This window comes from Apodemus sylvaticus, chromosome 7 (genome assembly GCF_947179515.1).
Source record: "Apodemus sylvaticus chromosome 7, mApoSyl1.1, whole genome shotgun sequence".
Classification (NCBI taxonomy): Eukaryota; Metazoa; Chordata; class Mammalia; order Rodentia; family Muridae; genus Apodemus; species Apodemus sylvaticus.
Genome location: NC_067478.1, coordinates 88,275,265 through 88,295,378, shown reverse-complemented (window position 1 = coordinate 88,295,378; position 20,114 = coordinate 88,275,265). Strand labels below are relative to the sequence as shown.

Here is a 20,114-nt window from a genome sequence, read left to right as displayed (position 1 = left end):
TTACTGGCACGGAGATGCCACAAAACTATACATGTCATGCCACGACTAGATGTCTCTGCACGTTGAATCTCCCTTGGAAACAGGAGAGCCAGCTCACTCCCTTTCCCTCAGCTCCCTACAGCTCCCCTCTTCCCAAACAGTTCCATCTTGAAGACAAAGCAGGTGGTCATAGCAGCGTGAGGAGAAACAAGTGGAGCTCCAGGGAGGGTTTGGGAGCCCCAGCCTAGGGAGGAGTCAGTGCCCCACAGAGAGCTACCCTTGCCCACACTCTCAATGTGAATGGGTGAGGAGACCAGCACACAGCAGTGTCTGTGTACCTGTATGCACGTCAAAGGCTTCCACACAGAGGGGCCACACACTGTGAGGTGGCAGAGCTCGTGTTTAAGGAGCAGAGACTCTATAACTCTACATGGAGGAAGTGAAGATGTGAGTACATAGAGTTGGAGCCTTGTGGGAGGAGGACATCTTAAGGACAACAGGAGTGGCAGAAGTGAGAGATGGTCTCCACACAGGGAATTGATAAATTGGTAAATACACTGAGGATACAAAAACATCTCTCAGAGGATGGAATTTTGAATATAGAAAGGTATTCTAGAATAAGCTCATGGTTTCAATAGAGAGACTTAAATATACACCAATACGTTCACACATATACACATTACATACATGTACATAAGTAATCCAAAGTTCTGTCCACTGAGAGGACCCAACAATGATGATACCTCAAAAGCGATGGCAACTATCACAAATCCTGACTTCTAAATGCCAGTGTCCATTGTTAGATCCCAGACTTTCTTTGCAACTTCTTGTCCTCTCCCCACAATTAGTGGTGCCTCTCTGGGACAGAGTTATAAGGCTGTGCCATGCACGCTGTGGCCTTGCAGGCGATCACCCATGAAGCTGCAAGATAAATGTATGGTCCTATCCAGTACCTGGCTCCTTGTCGTGTAGGCTGTGTAAGACAAAATCATATAGTGTGGAACTTGCCAGGCTGGAGAGATGGCTCAGTGGTTAAGAGCACTGACTGCTCTTCCAGAGGTCCTGAGTTCAATTCCCAGCAACCACATGGTGGTAATCTGTAATGGAATCCGCTGCCCTCTTGTGGTGTCTGAAGACAGCTACAGTGTACTCATATACATAAAATAAATCTTAAAAAAGAATTGCCATAAGCCCACCAAAGCACAAAGGTTAGGTATGTTCAAGTGATTTCTTCAAAGCACAACTTTTCTCCCTTCCTTCTGGTCCCCTCATTGTATTGTCCACAGTGGCTATCTTTTCTTCTCTTCAAACTATCCTTAATAATACACAAGAAAGTAAAACTCAACAGGCTTCCTTGAGAGCTAGTACAACTGTAACTTGAACCTAATCTCAAAGAAACATTGGATAAAACCCAACTGAGAGCTGCCCTATGAAATAATCACCCCGTCTTGCAAACACCCAGGCCATGAAAACAGAAACAGACAGATAAATAATTCCAAATAGTCAGAGGTGAAGATGAAGTAAGAAGCTAACTGGGGCCTTCAGGACACTTGGGACAACAGGAAAAGTTTGATTGTTATCTGCCTTAGTCACCATTCTATTACTGTGATGTGACATCATGGCCAAGACAACTCTTATGAAAGAAAGCCTTTAATTGAGGGTTTGCTTATAGTTTTAGAGAGTTAGTCCATTATCATCACGGTGGGAAGCAGACAGACATGGTGCTAGAGCAGTAGCTCTCGGCAGGCAGCAGGAAGAGAGAATGACGCAGGGCCTGGTTTGGCATTCCTCAAAGTCCATCCCCAGTGACACTCCTTCTCCAACAAGGCCACACTTTCTAATCCTTCCCAAGCAGTTCCACCAACTGGTGACAAAGCATTCAATATATGAGCCTGTGGTGGCCATCTTCATTCAAACTATCATAGCATGCAAGGACAGTAAGTGGAAGACAGCCATGCTGCTTTCCTGACTTAGATGTTTGCTTTGTGGCGATGTGTCTTTCTTGGGGTAACAGGAGGGTTTAAGGGGTGTTGAACATCAGGCCTATTCACTCTCAAATAATTGAGGAAGGTTCTCTACGCTGTCTCTATACTTCACTATAATTTTGTGATGGTTAAATGGAAAAAAAATCATCATAGGAGAGATAGGACCAGGAGGAGCTGGTGTTTACAATAACACATTCACGATATATAGGTGTGTATGTATTTGTGTGCATGGGTGTGTGCAAGCAAGTATGTATGAGTGTGTGCATGGGTGTGTACAAGCATGGACAGGTGTGTGCATGTAATACTTGCAAGCTGGTTTCTTCAGACCCAACTAATGAGAAAAGCTACATTTCTGTGTAATCAGAGTTTGTTATATCCTCTAAATTGATTTATTTTTTTTTAAAAAGCATTATCAGTAATCTTCACACAGATAATCAATGGGCACGACAGCCTGTAAAATGTCACACTCTGGTCTTTATTAAAGTTCCAAAAGTCGTTCATGAGTTCAACAGTCTATCAAGCAAACTAATGGCTTGCTTCTGTCCATACTTTTGCCATGGTGTAATTAGGTTTAAAATTGCCCATCAGGTTGGCTCATGGTTAATAAGGAAGCTTCTCAGTGGTTGAAATCACTTGAGAGTCGTGGATCTCTGGGTCATGATGTCCACCCCATGCTGTGACATCCCACTTTTCTCTGTTGCCCCCGAGGTCTCTTCTCTGTCTTGAAAGCAGGTCTCTGGTACCTTGGGTCTTCCTTGGGTAATTCTCATGCTTAAGTTCTTCTTGACCAGAAGGAAAGATTTTAAACCAATTCAAATAGTTCCACTCCAGCCCCATATCTAAAAACTGCTGTTCCCTTCAAGGTCAGATGCTCACTGGTCATTTTGACCCTGATTCAAAAAGACTTAGCAGAGGTCTCCAGCTCTGAGGTAGTGTCAGTCATAATAGGTTCTTTCAATGTTTTTCTTTCAACGAGGAGCTTTCTGTCCATGGCTTGGTCCCCATGTGGCTGCCCCGGATCAATGGACACTGTCTTGAATTGTGCTCAATGGTTTTATTTTTTCATGTCACAGTACTTGTGATTCTTTCCAGGGCCTGATGTGGCTGCCCTGAAATCCTGTCTTCTGTTGCAGGGAACACTACACAATACTCTCCGGGAAACAACTGGGCTTGCCTTCTAGTTTCCAATGCTGGGCACTCTTCTTTGTTTTGGCTCCCGAGTATAACCGCATGATATAGTTCATGCAACGCTTAGACTGGGGAGCTGAAAGAGAAAGATAGGAAAGCTGAGTTCTGAACAGCATTGCATCCCCATATTTGAAGCTCCTTGGAGGAGACCATGTTTTAGTTATAAAACCTAACCTACAACAGGCTGGCATATGTGAATGCTCTAAATGCACTGTTGTGCCTTAATGAAAAAAAAAGCGACTTGAAATATGCGAATCAAACTGAAATAAAATATTCAACTGCAGAAAATAACACATTGCCTTCAGCAAAAATCACATAATAGAAAAAAACAGGGCCTGTGGGAAACATGAGGTTGGAGAGGAACTCTCAAAGCCTCGAGCTAGAGCAGACACGATCTTTTGAAAGCATAAAACAATATGGCTGCCGCGTTGGTTCCAGGCACTGAGGCCTTGAGGATTATGCTAATTATCTTGACTGTCAACCTGATGGGATTGACAAACATCTAGAAAGATCAGTAAAGTTCTGGGAGATATCTGTTGCTTCTAGTGAGCGTGAGGTAGGAAAGTACCAACGACAGGCAAGGCCCAGTGGAATCAAAGTGAGAAAATTGAGGAAGCCAGTGAGGGAGTGGGTTCTCGCTCTCTGCGCACTTCGTGGATGACGTGAACTTCCGCATTCCATAATCCTCACCACCCTGGGCTGAGACCCAAGTAAGAGCTAATATATAAAGCTTGTCTTTCCTCCGTCTGTCCTTTGCCACAGCAGTGGAAAACCTAACCAAACCTGACGAACACGGGATGAAAATGGAAATCTGAGCCCAGGAGAAAATCCTTCTGCCTGTGAAGATGGACGGCTCCCCGCATCGCCTTCTGCCTGCGCAGGGAGCCCTGAGTGCAGGCGTCCATTCCAGGTTTTCTTAAAATGGAACCACAAGGGCGTTCGCTTATTCAGCGCCTGGGGTGAGGGCGTTCCTTTCTCTGCCGAAGCTCACGATTCTCTTCCCACTGTTTTACCCTGCTCTTGCAGAGGAAAAACACCACAGGCACCCACACAAATCGTACGGATGCTGGTGCCCCTTGCCTGAGCTTCACACGCCAACAGACAGCAAGTAGTTTCCACACATTTTCCCATGATCTGGTCACTGTGTCTCTTTTCCTACTGGAAGTTTATTTCACACTCGGAAGGGCAACGCGAAACAAAATGCACAGGTGACTTAAGAGGCTAATTCCTCCTACAAAAACCCTCAATCAAAGAAATAAGCAAGCTGCAAAGCTCAGTACCTTTCTTGAAATGCCTGTCAAGTAGAAGAAGTTAATTTGCCGAGGACGTATGGCAGGTAGAAGGTATAAAATTCTTGCTTTGCTTTTGACCCAGTTTCTGCCTACTACATTAAAAAAAATCAGGAATACATGTATGCGTGTGCAGACCCATACTCCCAACCATCAGCCCACGCCCACACACCCTTCCTTCTCCTTTAGAGAATTTTTTCACTCTTATTTTGCTGAAAGCATTGCATCAAAGTCATCCAAAGACCCCCCAAATATTTCTCTTTGGATTAATTAGGCTTTGAATTGATTTGCTGAATGAAAATTTATCAGACATTCCGTTTGTGCCAGGCTCCGTGACAGACCTCAAGGATGCAGAAAGAGATAGATCGTCTACTGCCTGATGGAATAATGCGGGGGGTGATGTGGAAGTTGCTTCATTGACTGAGGTTTTGTGTACACACTGTACATCTCTGGCCAAGCGGTCACCCTGAGTGTGACAACGTCAGAGCTGGCCTTCCTAAAGCACAAGGCCTTCTACTACATGAGTTTAACCATGTATACATTTATCTTTAAAGGTAAGCTTCCTTAAACACTATAAATCAAATGAAAAATCTATCAAATCCAGTCAGACACTGTGTTCCCTCCCCATTTTTCCTGAGGTGATTCCACGGATGACCCTCACTGTTTAAGTCTCAGCCACACACTGCACTCACCCTGGCTGTTATTCTCCTGGGAAGATGTCTCTTCGTTGTTGGATCTTGATCTGTAACTTTCTAGAGGTTGCTCCGAAATGTCACTTTCTGCCAGAAAGGAAAGTTAGGTTACTGATTTCTGACATCGCAGAGAGCATTAGAAATGGACGTTTGAACACGATTGACAGAATGGCCATTGCTGAGCCGTCATGTCCTCCTGGGCCTCATGTGTTCATTAGCTCGATACGTTATCTTACAGTGTTTCCCTGTGTACTCAAGGGCGCTCGCTGTGAGGGATGAGGTCAAAGGACAGCAGAAAGCGGCAGGCACTGTCCTTCAGAAAGGGACAATTGCTACAACCCCAACAAAATGATAGTGTCCAGTTGTCAGCGAGAGACTTTGAAATAATACTATGCCATTTGCCTCCGGCACAAATGGAACATCAGACCCTGTCTCAGGTTATTCATATGTATTTCTTTTATGGTCAAATAGTCATTTTCTTGATTTGGTCAGTATACAAAGTGTCGGGCTGCCATTATGGTGTTTTCATGCAGATGGTGCTGGTTTGAATAAGAACGGCCTGCATAGGCTCACAAACTTGAATGCTCAGTCATCAAGGCATGCAACTGTTGGGGAAGGATCAGGAGGCGTGGCCTTGTTGGAAGAGGTGTGTTTCCGGTAGTGGGATTTGAGGTTTCAAAGGCCCACACCAGGACCAGTCTCTCTCCCCACCCCTCCTCCATCTGTGTGGATCAAGATGTCTAACTCTTAGCTGCTTCTCAGCACCATGACTGTCAGCGTGCTGCCACACTCCACACCACGACAATAATGGGCTAATCCTTTGAAACTGGAATCAAGTTGCTTTGGTTGTGGCGTCTCCTCACACATGTGTCGTTGTAGTTTTCTCATGTTTACTGCCCACCATCTCTCTATTACCCACCCCTTAGATCTCTTGAACCCTTCCCTCTCTCCCCCTACCCCCCCCCCAGGTCTTCCTTCTGCTTTTATGCCATATTAGCCTCAAAATACTGAATCTTTGAATATCTCTGACTTAAAAGCATCACTCTTGATAACTAACTACAAACTTATCTGGATAAGAAATAACTCATTATGGACAGACCCTGAGGGGTGACAGAGAACAGGTAAGGAGAGGGAAATGAATAGTGTGTGTTTTCTCTCAGGTGCATAAGTAACTAAATCAGCTTTGTCCAGCAGCCCTGTAAGCCAGGTCATTTAAAATACTCAAACAGTTACAGCCACAAAGAAGGGGGAGGAGAAATCAGTTTCACAATAGATTTTAGTCAACTGGTATACCCCAAATAGCATATTATGTTTGGGTAGCTCATAGAGATTCATGGCAAGACAGGGGCTTGACAGTCATTTTGTGGCTGTGGCAATGGACAGTACAGGCTAAATAATTACTTGGGTCTGAAGAGAGAATCTCTTTAAAGTTAGTTGTTTTTAAGGTTTTGATTTCTCTATGATGTACTGGGATCATATTCCCCCCCATTGCCTTTTTCCATGCTGCCCCCACTCCTGCTGACCCTTGTATTTTCCCCAACTAGTCTCCCTTCTACCATCACATCTTTTTGTGTGTTTGCAGCTCGTATACAGCTGCTGTGCGGTCCTGATGCCAGCAGCCAGGCTGCATCTAGAAGACAGCATTTTATGGCACCCCTTGCCCCCATACCCTAGCCTTTACAGTCTACCCAACCTCATGAAGAAGGGCTTTTGTCCTGTACAATGTTTATTGAACCAAATTTATAGACTTATTCTGGACAACTTCGATAGTCTTGTCAAGCTGTGTTATATGTTGAGCCTATGTATTTTAACAGGGATCTTCTATACTAGTTATTCTTCTTATTTCGATTTGTCTATTACTTTGTTATTATTATGATTGCTATTATTTTGGTTTTGATGGTACCTCTTTCATTAGGACGCTTAGGGGGAAATGACTGGTGTCTTATTGATAAGTAAGGCTGAGCACATTCTTACAAAATACAAAAGGCAGCAGATGTTTATCCATAACTAGAACATAAGGACCGCAGGGATCTCCTGTCTTATCGGCTCACACAGTCCTAGCTCCTGGACAATACCTGGCATGCCGTGGGCACCCAGGGAAGGCTCATGGAGCGAATGGGCGAATTGGCTCAGCCTTTTGTCCACAAGAGCATCCATAGCTCAGCACCAACTCCCATAGCTTCTTTAGTTCCCATCTGCCTGACACTTTTCGAGCATGTTCCCTGGATACCCACAGCCCGTGTTTGTTAGGGAATGAATGATTGCTTGTTGGAGTGACACCCTTCCTGGGTGGCTTGCACAGCAGCTAAGGGAGGAGCTGCTTGGGTCGGCAGCCTTTCCCTTTTGTCTGCTCAGCTGTTGGGCTTGTACAGACCTCATGGGGTTCTCTGTCCACTCACCCTTCTTCCATATCACGTGTGCTTTCCGTAGCTTCATGATGAAGAGCTGAACGATGATGAAGAGGATGAAAATGAGGAAGGACACCAGCGTGAGCAGCAGGATGCCACTCTTACTCCTGGCCAGCCGCCCTGCATGCTGAGCACTGGCTTCTGTGAGGAGAATGAGAGGGCGTTAGGCAGTTTGGAGTTTGGTCATCATGGAACGCGATGGTGAGTTTTCATCTTTCTTTCTCTACATTTTTTTTTAATTCTTTTTTTGAGATAATGTCCCATTATTCAGCCCTGCCCAGCCTGGAACTTGCCTATGTAATCCAGGCAGGCCTTAAATTCACAGGGACCAACTTGTCTCTACCTCCCTTGAGCTGGGATTAAATGGCATGTGACACCACACCTGGCTGTGATGCTTCATTTTAATTGTCAGCTTGACAGTGTGTAGAATCACCTGCAAACATGATCTCATTGAGGGAGTGGTTAAATCGTGATGGCCTGTGGGAATGCCTGTGGGAGAGTCTTGATTACATAACTTGAATGAGAAGACCCAGCCCATTGTGGGTGGCGCCATTCCCTAGGTTTGGGTTCTGGACTGTATACAAGCAAAGAAAGTGAGCGGAGGAACAGGCATGCACGCATTCATTCATTCTCATTCTGCTCTGAATTATGAATGGGGCCAGCTGGTTCAAGTTCCTGCCTGGACTTTCCCACAATCAAAGACTGTAACATGTAAGCCCAATAAGTCCTTTTTCCCTTCAAGCTGCTTTTGTGAGGATGTTTTAACAAAGCAATGGGGGATATATCCAGGACAAACACACACACACACACACACACACACACACACGCACGCACACACACACACACATCTATATCACTTCTCCAGTGCAGTATGGACCAAGAGACAGCTCAGCTCAAGGGATGGGCCAGATTTGCCCCAGAAGTCACATCCTGTGTGCCGTTCAGTTCTCTGAGACAAGCAAATGGGCAATAGAGCAAAGCAATTCCCGTGGACGACCCAAAAAGTTTCTTTTTTTAATGACATAGATATTTAATTCTTGTTTTCATTTCTAGAGAAAGCACACAAGAGTATTGACTTAAATTACAGTCTGGGAATTTTAAGTAGCCACGAGAAATGCTTGTTCAGCACAATGTAGCTCAGTATCCCAGGAGACTATTAAGGGGTTTGGTAAAATCTATCCAAATAAAACAAAATGCTGCGTACCCTCACTAGGTTAAATGCGGTCCTCGTAAAGGCATTAGGGAGACACTTGATGAGCTCTTGAAAATAATTTTAAACTAGTATGTAATTTTGCCAAATGTCCTTCACCTCAGTCAATAGTCTCAGGATTAAGGAATGGTGGCTATATGGAGAACTTAGTACTTGAACCTGCCTAGGACATAATCCCTACACTTTAGGGGATCATTTTCTATTTATACTAATAAATCCATTAAAAAGGCAAACAGAAGTAAGATATGCTAACTTCCAGAACCATGTTACTTATAGAATAGTATGTCTAGGAATCCAGAGACAAGTGTGGACCGTGAGGCTGCATACATCAGGGAAGCTTTCAGTAGACTGCAGTCTTGGGAGAGAAGTAAGACCATTAGGGTGAAGCCTCTCCCGCCGTAGGGTAGGGGGATAGATAGAGCAGGGCTGTTGAGACAGGATGACGCCTTCAGAGTGTCATGAAATGTGCATGGGCTTTCTAGACGCAGGGATGCAGAGGTAGGTATCAGAGTTAATCTTATGGGGAGAAGGGCTTATATTGTATGTTGTAGATTATGGAAAGCCAGAAAGGTTCTCAGAACACAAGTGTGAGGGCAGCAGGGCTATGTTTCCATGGTGCCAAGCCTGGACCGGAAGAAGAGGAGCTAAAGCCACAAGATGATTAGGGCCTATAGGAAGGGAATGACTACAATCATAGGCGATAGACCTGGAAGAGAGGACTTAAGAGCCATTGGTGGCTACTTCGGTGTGCATGTGCCTGCATCTAGATCCGTATCTACACACAGGAACGAAGGGTCGGGAGGATACCATGCCTCGAGCAATCTGTTTTGTGGATAAGGATGCTACTTGAATTTTTAGAAATGTTGAGCTTAAGGGAGAGGACATTTGACTAAAGGTATAGAAAGAATAGAATGAAAGGGCTGGTGAGATGGCTCAGCAGGTAAGGGTGCTTGCCGCCAAGGCTGGTGACCTGAGTTTGATTCCTGGGACACACATAATGAAACCAATTTCCTAAGTAAGTAGGTAAGTAAGTAAAAAATAAATAAATAAATAAATAAATAAATAAATAAAAAGCAATCATGTAATAAACTTTTAATACAAGGAACATGGAATGGGATTGAGACTGACGACCAGAAGACTCTGCAAATAGAATATGGAACTCTTCCACATAAAGGCAGCAAGAAAGAACTTGGGAACGAGTGAACATTCTATGAACAAAGGAGAGCTGGGTAGGGTCTGTAGCTCAGTGGTCAATGCTCGCATAGCATGTGTGAAATCTCGGGGTTAATCCCCAAATAACAAAATACAAACAAAGGCAAGGCGAAGCAGTGAAACTGAGAATTTAAGAACCCAGCGGAGGAGTGGAAGAGATGGCTCAGCAGTTAAGGGCACTGGCTGCCCTTCCAGAGGACCTGGGCTTTATTCTCAGTGCCTACACTGTGGCCCACAGCAGCCTGTAACTCCAGCGTCAGGGGATCCGGCGCCCCCTTCTAGCCTCTATGGGAGCCAGGCACACACTCAGTACAAACAACGGGTATTCCAGCAAACACTCGTACCCACGAGAAAGAAATCCTTTTAAAGTAAAAGGACCCAGAGGAAGAAGTAGGGTGAGTTAGGTAGAGTCAAAAATAGCAAAGACTCGGTGGTAGGCTAAGGAAGCCGAGAGACCACCAAGTCAAGATGGGGCAAGGTAGTGATTCACATCTCACAAGGGAAGAAGCTAACGGAAAGCAAGGACTGAAAAAGGCCACGGGACACACCACCAGGAGGTCAAAATATCACATCTGCTCCAAATGCAGAGGGAGACACTCACCAGTGGGCAAGCCAGGGTCTGGAGTGGCATGTTCTTTCTCTTCCTTGTCAGTCTCTGGTCTACTGGAATTTTCCATCATTGAGACTAAGGTGAGAGGAAGACATGATACATACATATCATATATATGTGACTCAACCTATGACTAATCCGGCGTGACCATCCCTTTCAACCTCCTGTTGACATTTACTTGTGATGTGGTGGTGTGGACATGTGGGCCTTTAAGAGAAGTTTTGGTCCAGAAGGCGCCATCCACATGAAAAACTAATGCTATTCCATGAGAACAAGTTCCTTTAACAAGTGTATTTATTTTATGTGAATAGGAATTTTGTCTGTATGTCTGAGCATCTCAGTGATTGCCAAGTACCCAAGGAGGTCAGGAGAGGGGGTCAGATCCTCTGGAGTTACATTTGGTTGTGAGCCACCTTGTGAGTGCTGAGACTTGAACCTGGGTCCTCTGAAAGAGCAGCTCTCTCTCTCTCTCTCTCTCTCTCTCTCTCTCTCTCTCTCTCTCTCTCTCTACTACACCAAGGAGGCCCTGGCTGGCTGTGGCTTCTTGATGGACAGACCTCAATTTGGGGTCACCTTTTCCCATCATTTCCCCCCACCCTTCCTCCCTGTGAAGATCAGGCTGGCCTTGAACTCACAGTGATCTTCCTGTCTCTGCCTCTTAAGTACTAGATTTAAAGGTGCCCTCCATCATGCCCAGCCCCCATCTTCTTTTTTGAGACAGGTTCCCTTACAGAACCTGCTAGACTGGCTGGTCAGTGAGCCTTGACCTCTGTCTCCTCAGTGCTGAGGTTAACGTAGCTGCAGGCTGTTCCATGGGTACTAGGGATTCGAACTCAGGTCCCGATGCTTGTACAGAAGGCACTTTACCCACTGGGCCCTCCCCTTAGCCCCTGTAATAGGTCATTATAAACTATGGATACCCCACCATGCTGCAGAACACTAGAACTTAATCCCCAGTCCTAACTGCCCTTTGGCACTCTTTTTTATTTTTATTTTTATTTTTATTTTTATTTTTATTTTTGGATTTGTTTTTTGTTTTTTTGTTTTTGTTTTTTTGTTTTTGTTTGTTTTTTTGTTTGTTTTTTTTTTTTGAGACAGGGTTTCTCTGTGTAGCCCTGGCTGTCCTGGAACTCACCCTGTAGACCAGGCTGGCCTCGAACTCAGAAATCTGCCTGCCTCTGCCTCCCAGCGTGCACCATCACCAACCAGCTTGGCACTCATTACTATCCGACCTCCTTCCTCCCCGCTTCCCTATCCCGCTTCTTCTGAGTTTCTGCTACTAATAATTACAGGTCTACTCGCTTTTACTTTTAGGTTAACATTTTTTAGCTCTCACATATGAGAAAGAACACGCAGCCCTTGTCTTTCTGTCTGTCTTATTTTGCTTGAAGTACCAGTTTGTCCAAAAGAAGGGGGTGGGGGTCATAAATGGCCAGACTCTGTTTGTTTTACTGATAAAGGAAGCCTTTATAGAATATTTGGTGTGTGCTCGCTGTGTGGTATCTCGCCTAGACGCCGAGAGAAAGATTTTGAGCGGTTAACAAAGGGCCCAGTCCCGAAGCAATTGAGGAGCAGAGTCAATAAGAAAGTTCCCATTTTCTAATTTGGGAATGTCGACCAAAGTCATTATTCCATACTTCCTTTCTGTGTGACAAAGGTTAGGGAGGAGGATGCTTCGAAAGAACCGCGGACAAGGAGGGACAGAGATAGCATCTGGGGAGACATTCGGGTACCGAGGCGCGCGCCGCCAAGCTTTAGTCACGGCAGAGCTTTTACTGTTATGCTAGAGTCTCAGCTGCCAATCGAGTCTGGATGTCCCGCTTTTAGAAACGGGATGAATCGCGTGGTTTTTGTAGGTGAACTGGAACAATAACATGGCGTTTCTGGAGGTTTTTTTTCTTTTCTTTTTTTTTTTTTCTGCTTCCGATTCCCTTTCCCTAGGCTGCAGGGTTTTTCTCTGCGCATCGCACAGCGCCACTATGTGGCCCCGAGGGGAATGAAACCTCCTGTCCTCTAAACAGAGATTAGTAACAGTAATACAGTTGCAGAAATTGAAAAGCTGCAAAGAATTTTACAGACCATGTCTCTTAAATCCTACACTGGATATGAAAATGCGGAGCAGAAAATTGAGTTGTTCGGTTGTGCTGTCAGGCAATTTAAAAACAACCGGATTCTAAACACGTTTAAAAATATTGGATTGTTAAAGCAAGGATGTGGTAGCTCCACTTCATAATGTTTTCAATTTCCACCACTCTTAAAAAAAAATGCATGGTATGCATTGTACTTTTCAGTGTTAAAAACCCCCAAACGTTTAATTTTCAATATTATTCGGGACACAGTGTTTTTTAAAATGTGATCTGTTGCTCAAAACTATGAACATGTTAATGACCCCAAAATACCCTACCAGATGGAATTATTATAGATAGAGAATATGCAGGAATGCATACCTTCCTGAGGGAGGCTATCATTGTGCTCAAAACACCAATAAATTCACTAATTCATTCATTCATTCATTCACATGCCTACTTGTTCTGCATTTCCTGAGTACACACTATTGCCACACACAGTATTGCATAACGTTAAGTGAACTACATGATAATTTCACCAAAATTGACTAGTTCATTCTTTATCTAAAATACAAGACTTTCTACATCTTCTTAGAGCTCAACCCTGTCGAAAGTGATCCATGTTCTTAACAACCAAGTGCCTTCAGATGTGCCTTCAAGGTGATTGAGTTCATTGTTGTTGACAATACGCCTGTCCCCAGCTCCTACTCTCTGTTGGAAGGAAATCTTTATGCTAGGAATGACGCATACAGAAAACCAAGAGCAAATCTCCTCCTAAATGACTTCAGCCCTGACTTTACCTTAGAGGGAATTCACGTGCCACAGTCATATGGGCTGTGTGTGTGTGTGTGTGTGTACACACTTAAACACCTCAAGCTAAAGACCTGTGAGCTAATAAAGCCCTATGATACCAAGCTCATGAAGTAAGAATTCTTGACCTGACTCTATCCCAGGATACCGTGAAACTGGACCCAGTTAAACAAAGATCTATGTAGTCTTCAGAAAAATAAATCTAAAGGCTGGGGACATGATTTAGTGGGTAAAGTGTTTGGCATGCAAGTATGAGGACTTGAATTTTGTTACCGATAACTCACATGAAAGTCAGACACAGTAACACATGCCTATAACCCCTGTGCCAGGACACAGAGACAAAAGGATTCTGACAGGCTTCCTGGCTAGTCAGTCCAACTGAAATGGTGAGCTATGAATTCAGTAAGAGATCTTGTCTCAAAATCAATCAACCAACCAACTAATCAACTAACTAATTAGCAAACTAATCAACAAACAACCAACTAGTCAACCAACCAACCAACCAACCAACCAACCAGCCAATCAATCAGAAGCAGGCAGAAGGAGTGATTTAAGAAAGAAATTCTTACGTCAACCTCTGGTTTCCACACATGTATACAAGTGAGTGCACTCACCTATACACATATACCCATACATAAGGCTCTAAAAATATTCTTCACGTGTGGGCTTTAAGGATCTGCATTCCCAACCAGGTTTTGAGGTTTCAGTGACTTTGAGACTTACCTGTACTCATGGGCTGCGGGAGGGCTCGGGAGGAGAGAGAGTGCTGCTCAGGGGCATCTGAAGTTGTTTCTTGATCTGCAACTAAAAAGGGGGAAAAACAAAATTCCGCTACCATCGAGATCAGCTTCAGCCACCTCATGCTCAGTGTCATGGAGCACAAAGCCTGCCTGCTGCCCACTGCTGAGGGCTGTGCTAAAACCTGGAGTCCAGCACCTTGTGTTTTGAATCTTTCCCCTGCTGCTTGCCCATCTGCCAGGTGACCTGGCTGGAGCACAGCGTGCTGGGACCCCTGTGTGCAAGGACACTTGGCAGTACCAGGCAAAGGGCATTTCTTCTACACAGACATACCGGTTTCTGTCTGTCCATCTGCATAGGGATATTTTCCTATTTCCATAGGAAATGCATGTCCATATCATTGACCCATTTCTCCAGTCACAAATTGAGCCAGATCTTAATGTTACTACCTGCCTGATCCTCAGTGATTTGAGCGAAATGCTTAATTTATCCAAATGCTTAATTTCCCTTATTGTGAAACCGCAGTTGCTAGCTTTTACTTCTTGTGTGTATGTGTGTGTGTGTGTAGTATATACACCATGCATATATATATATACACCATGCATATACATACACCATGCATATATATACCATGCATATATATATATATATATATATACCATGCATATATATATATACCATGCATATATATACCATGCATGCATATACACTATGCATATATACCATGCATATATATACCATGCACATATATACACTATGCATATATATATATATACCATGCATACATGTATGTGTATATATATATATATACCATGCATATATATATATATATATATATACCATGCATATATATACACCATGAATATAAAGTGTTTAGTGCAATGCCTGTTGACTGAGATGCTCACTAAATGTTATTCTGTAACATAGGGAAATGTTAGGGGATATTTCCAGAGAATCAGTTTAGACCTTATTCCCAAGTCAATGAAAAGACTTGCCTACAGGAAACATGTGCGTGTTTAAGTGTTTAACTAACTGTGCCTGTCAACATACAATATGTGATAGGTGGGTATCATTTCCTAAAATTTATGAATACTTCTTGCTGTTCATTTAATCAAAGACATTTTCTGTGCTTTAAAATGGTTATTTCAGTAATTATTTAAATACTTAAGTATGGGGCTAGAGAGATGACTCAGCGGTTAAGAACACTGACTGCTCTTCCACATGTATATAATAAATCTTAAAACAAGTCTAAATACTTAAGCCTTTAAGTAGTTTAATAAATAATTGTTGGTTAAAAACTTTGAGGAAAGCAAGGAGAATTACAGAAAACCCATTAAAACATTTCAGAAGTTCCCTTTACCCACAGTGATTCAGTTTTGTTTGCTTTTTGAGACATAGTCTTGCTGTCTCATTGATGTTTGTAATGCGTTTTTTTTTCATAAAACTATGCAACCTTTGTTTACAGATAGTAGACTTACCAGTTTAAAATAATTTAATTGTGTATTTTAAATTTCTCAGTTTTAATTACCAATAGGTAAATATTATCAGAGACAATTCAAATAGGTAAAAGTTCTTTGTGGTCCTCAATTATTCTTAAGAGTGTGAAAGGTGGGCTGGCGAAATGGCCCAGTCAGCTAATGCCTGCTACATAGTGTGGTTACCGAGTTAGCATCCCCAGCACCCACATGAAACCAGGACAGCACAAGCCTGTACCCCAGGACTCAGAGGCGAAAGATAGTCAGATCCACAGAGCTCACCAGCCAACCAGTCTCACAAACCAGTGATCTCCAGGTTCAGCGAGAGACTTGTCTCAAAACATAATATTAGACAGTGACTGAGGAAGACATGTCAGCCTCTGGCCACACATACATTCACCTACACCTGCACTGGCACACTGTGTATACACACCCACATGAACACACACACACACACACACACACACACACACACACACACACACTGTGGGAGATACTTACATTGAAAACATTTGGGAACTGTGACTCAATGCTGCAAAACCCCACTCCCACATTAGTGATTTAATATTTTTTAAAAAATACAAAATGAATTTTTCTCACTAATGTTTGTAATGTTTATTTTTTCATAAAACCATGCAATGTTTGCTTATATGTAGTAGGCTCACTATTTTAAAATAACTTGACCGTGTATTTTAAATTTCTCAGTTTTAATTACTATCATGTAAATATTAGCAGAGACAATTCAAATAGGACTAAATGTTCCTCATTTGGAATCCTGACCAGATGAAACAAATCGGTCCCCAGACAATTTAATCCCTGCTCTGGTCTCTAGAAACATCGCATATTCCTAAATGGGATGCATTCCTAAGACTGACCTATGTTCCCTGCCTCCCACCCAGAGGATGGTGCAGGTGAACGGGCTCTGAATGCTTACCTGCAAATGTGCTTTAAAGCAGTCTCAGCTAGTAAGCGAGTTCTAAACTGATTGGGTAAACAAGATATGTGTGCTATCTTGTAGGGGTGATTCTGCTACTAAGGTCCTGTTCCCCAATTTGTTGTTGTTGGTGGTTTTTTTGTTTTGTTTTGTTTTGTTTTGTTTTCAAGACAGGGTTTCTCCGTGTAGCCCTGGCTGTCCTGGAACTCACTATGTAGACCAGGCTGGCTTCAAATTCAGAAATCTGCCTGCCTCTGCCTCCCAGAGTGCTGGGATTACAGGTTCCTAATTGGTTCTTGATCTATCAGTAAAGATGCCATGGGCCAGTTGCTGGGTGGAAGGAAAAGGCAGGACTTCTGGGTCCCCGCAGATGAGGGGCAGATGCAGGAGAGAGAAGAGGTGGAGTTCGCCATGCTTAAGAGTGGAAAAAACCCAACCAGCCATGCGCGCTCTTCGTCAGAGCAGGCACAGGCTGATTCTACAGGCGGGAGGTAGAGATGTTGAGCTGGGGCTGAAGGTGGCTGAGCAACTGAAGTTGAGTGCAGATTTAGGGTGCTGAGCTGGGAGTTCGGGGAAGGGTCTGCTAGCCGAGGTAGATTGGGGCGCCCAGCAGTTGAGCTCGAACAACTGTGTGTGTCTGTGTTTTTCATCCGAGGTTCCAATACTCTCGCAGGGGCTGATAGCGCTGCCTGTTCCTGGACTTAAGGTGGGGTAGCAAAAGGTACATGCAACACTATCTGTGTGGCTCATCAAAGGAAAAGGACAATAGCCAAATCGGAGCCACCAATGGATGACACTAACGGGCCACCTTGAAGGTCTGGCATGATTAGAGAGTCAATAGGTAGTTGCGATGGCTAATATCTGTTGTCAGACACACTTGGGAAGCAGAGCGTCAAGTGGAGAATCCCTCCCTTCGGACTGGCCTTCCTACAAGTCTATGGGGCCATTGATGATTGACATGGGAAGGCTTAACCAAGGGCTGAGCTACGCCACCCCTTGGCAAGTGGTTCTGGGTTCTATAAGAAAGCAGGCTGTGCAAGCCGTGAAGAGCAAGTCAGTAAGCAGCATTCCTCTGCAGCCTCCGCTTCAGTTCCTGCCTTCATGTTCCTGCCCTGAGTTCCTTCAGTGATGGACTGTGACCCGAGAGCCTAACCCTTTCCTCCTTTAAGTTGCTTTCAGTCAGTGTTTTATCACTGCAACATGGAAGCAAACTAAGACAATATTGCAATATTAAACTAAACTGAAGACAGATAAACAACTCTTCTTACCCAAATCTTCAAACTGGAAGGGGACAACCAGCTTCCTTCCTTGCAAGCCCTTGTGCTGGACCATGCAGTGCACGGTTGAGTTTTTGCCATACGTGCGGACTACGAGCGTGCTGGTGGTGTTACATATTTTCCCATCAGCTTCAAATTCACGGTGAACTTCACCTACACAGCAGTTTAAAGAGACAGGGGAAGTTATGGCTATGGGACTTCATTGGATGGTTCACACCACAAGCAGAACCACGGTCTAACACTAAGTCAGCTGCCTTGTGTGGGGTTGGCATGGCCACAAGGACAAGCAGCATGCAGTGGGTCAAGGAGCGTGGGCAGTTTCTAGGAAACTTTACTATCGTGGGGAGGGGAACAATCTAAAGTCACAATCCAAGCACAGGAAGAGGAACTTAATGTCACAAAATACAGAGCCCCAAGAGAGTGTGAAAGACACTTTAATGAATGAGTTTCATAATGAAGTGGATTTCTGCTGGACTGGGAGACAGATCTGAGTCTTAAGGCTTTTCTGTTTAGAGTTCTGTATTATGCTCAGTCTTCTTGACAGTGCACAGTCCCTCAGAGCCTCAAAGGGCAGAGAAGATTGTGCAGAGGCAAAGGCAACTGAAATGTCATCAAACAGTATGGCAATGTCCCTCCCCCAAGTCACAATTAGTTATTATTCTGTTTCCGTAAAAATAGATTCCTTATTTTTATAGTATAAAAAATATACTTTTAATGCGGGGCCCAGGAAGTGGTTCAACCTGGCCTGGGACTCATGGTGTAGCTCAGCCTGGTCTCAAACACACGACCTCCCTTGCCCCAATGTTCCAGACACTGGGATTGCATGTGCAACACACCACTCAAGCATCCATAAATGTCTTCATTGCTCTCTGCGAGTGCAGCACAGTGTCACGTATATAAGGAAGGTTTTGTGTTTAATTATAGACACTTCCTGACTTGCACCTCAACTAGGACTTCTTACCCTTAAAAGGTATAAAAGCACGCATGTGCCCACTCACAGGTACAGGCAATGGGTCTTTGTTCTAACTGCATTCAGCACAGAATTGGACACAGTACATGCATTGCTTGAAAATTTGTTATGAAATATTCTTTGTAGTAGTCAGTGTTGCTGCTCAGAAGGATAACTAAGGATTCAAAGGTTAGGATGCCCACTACCCTAAAGTTGTCTGAGGCTGATTGAGTTGGAACATTAATACATTTTTCGTAAAAAATATTTCAATTTATTGTGAGGTTTCTTGGGATACAGCCACTTGGTAAGTTGAATAACCTGTGCACACATTTAATGTTAAATATTTTTCCAATTTTATAATTTTACGTTTCCAAGCTTATGCTCAGTATTACACTTACTTTAGAGAATTTTGTCTGTTTTTAAGAAGTATTATACATAACGCATTCTGAATTTCTACCTTAATATTTTTAAGAACGTGATTTGAGATAGCCTTTTAACATTAGACAAAATATTGGTTATTATAATGCTGATTTCTCTGGAGCAGAACTGACGTATAGAATGGTGGCGTTGGACACCTCTTGCCACCAGGGGGCGCCGTAATACTTTAAAAGGCTCTTGGAGATTTAAGGAAGAAAGGAAACAAAGAACCCTCTCTCTGTACTCACCATCGATTTCCAGACCTTCCGCCAGCAGCCAGGTGATTTGCGGAGGAGGCTTGCTTCTCTCTGTGGAACATTTCAGCACAACAGATTTCCCTCCATTCTGCCCTCTGAGAACCAAAGCTTCCACAGTTGGCTGGAAAGGAGTCACTAGAAGAAAAAAAAATTTTTCTGTGCTAAACTAGTTGTGGGTGTGCATGTGTACACAGACATGTAGAGACCAGAGAAGGATTTCAGGCATACCCTTTGATCGCTATCTATCACAGGCTCTGGAGCTCATGGATGCAGTTAGGCTGGCCAGCTAAGGAGCTGTAGGGACATACCTGTCCCTGTACCAGTGCTGGAGTTAAAGACGCCTGTGCCCAGCTTTAGGGTAGTGGGCATCCTAACTCAGTTTGTCAGGCTTGCATGACAATCACTTTCCAAAATGAGGCTCTTCCCTGTCCACCTGGTCTGCATATGTTGACAAAGAGCATCGCCTATAAATCTTAGGGATTGCTATAGGGTAATCATAGTTCTTGCTTAACTGCCCCCCCCCCCCAATCGTTTGTGTTAAGCTTTCAAAGAACCAAGTTGGCTGAAGTCAGGGTGTTCCCTACTGAGTATGTGACTAGTTGCTTAGAATCCCTCCCA

At 43.8% G+C, this 20,114-nt stretch overlaps 1 protein-coding gene across 4 annotated transcripts in view; it reads right to left on the bottom strand.

The window, feature by feature from the left end:
• Positions 1-2,418: 2,418 nt before the first annotated feature.
• The window catches only part of Crtam (cytotoxic and regulatory T cell molecule), a 31,498-nt gene continuing 13,802 nt past the window's right edge, over positions 2,419-20,114 (bottom strand). For 3 of the 4 annotated variants that reach the window (XM_052188617.1, XM_052188619.1, XM_052188620.1), the window contains exons 4-10: positions 19,488-19,631; positions 17,865-18,026; positions 14,173-14,253; positions 10,565-10,648; positions 7,533-7,682; positions 5,134-5,220; positions 2,419-3,228 (exon numbers count right to left, since the gene is read on the bottom strand). In XM_052188617.1, coding sequence (XP_052044577.1) covers positions 3,104-3,228; positions 5,134-5,220; positions 7,533-7,682; positions 10,565-10,648; positions 14,173-14,253; positions 17,865-18,026; positions 19,488-19,631 — 833 coding nt within the window. In that variant the 3' untranslated portion in view covers positions 2,419-3,103. The remainder of the gene's footprint in view (positions 3,229-5,133; positions 5,221-7,532; positions 7,683-10,564; positions 10,649-14,172; positions 14,254-17,864; positions 18,027-19,487; positions 19,632-20,114) is intronic. The other variant, XM_052188621.1, reaches the window with a different exon arrangement.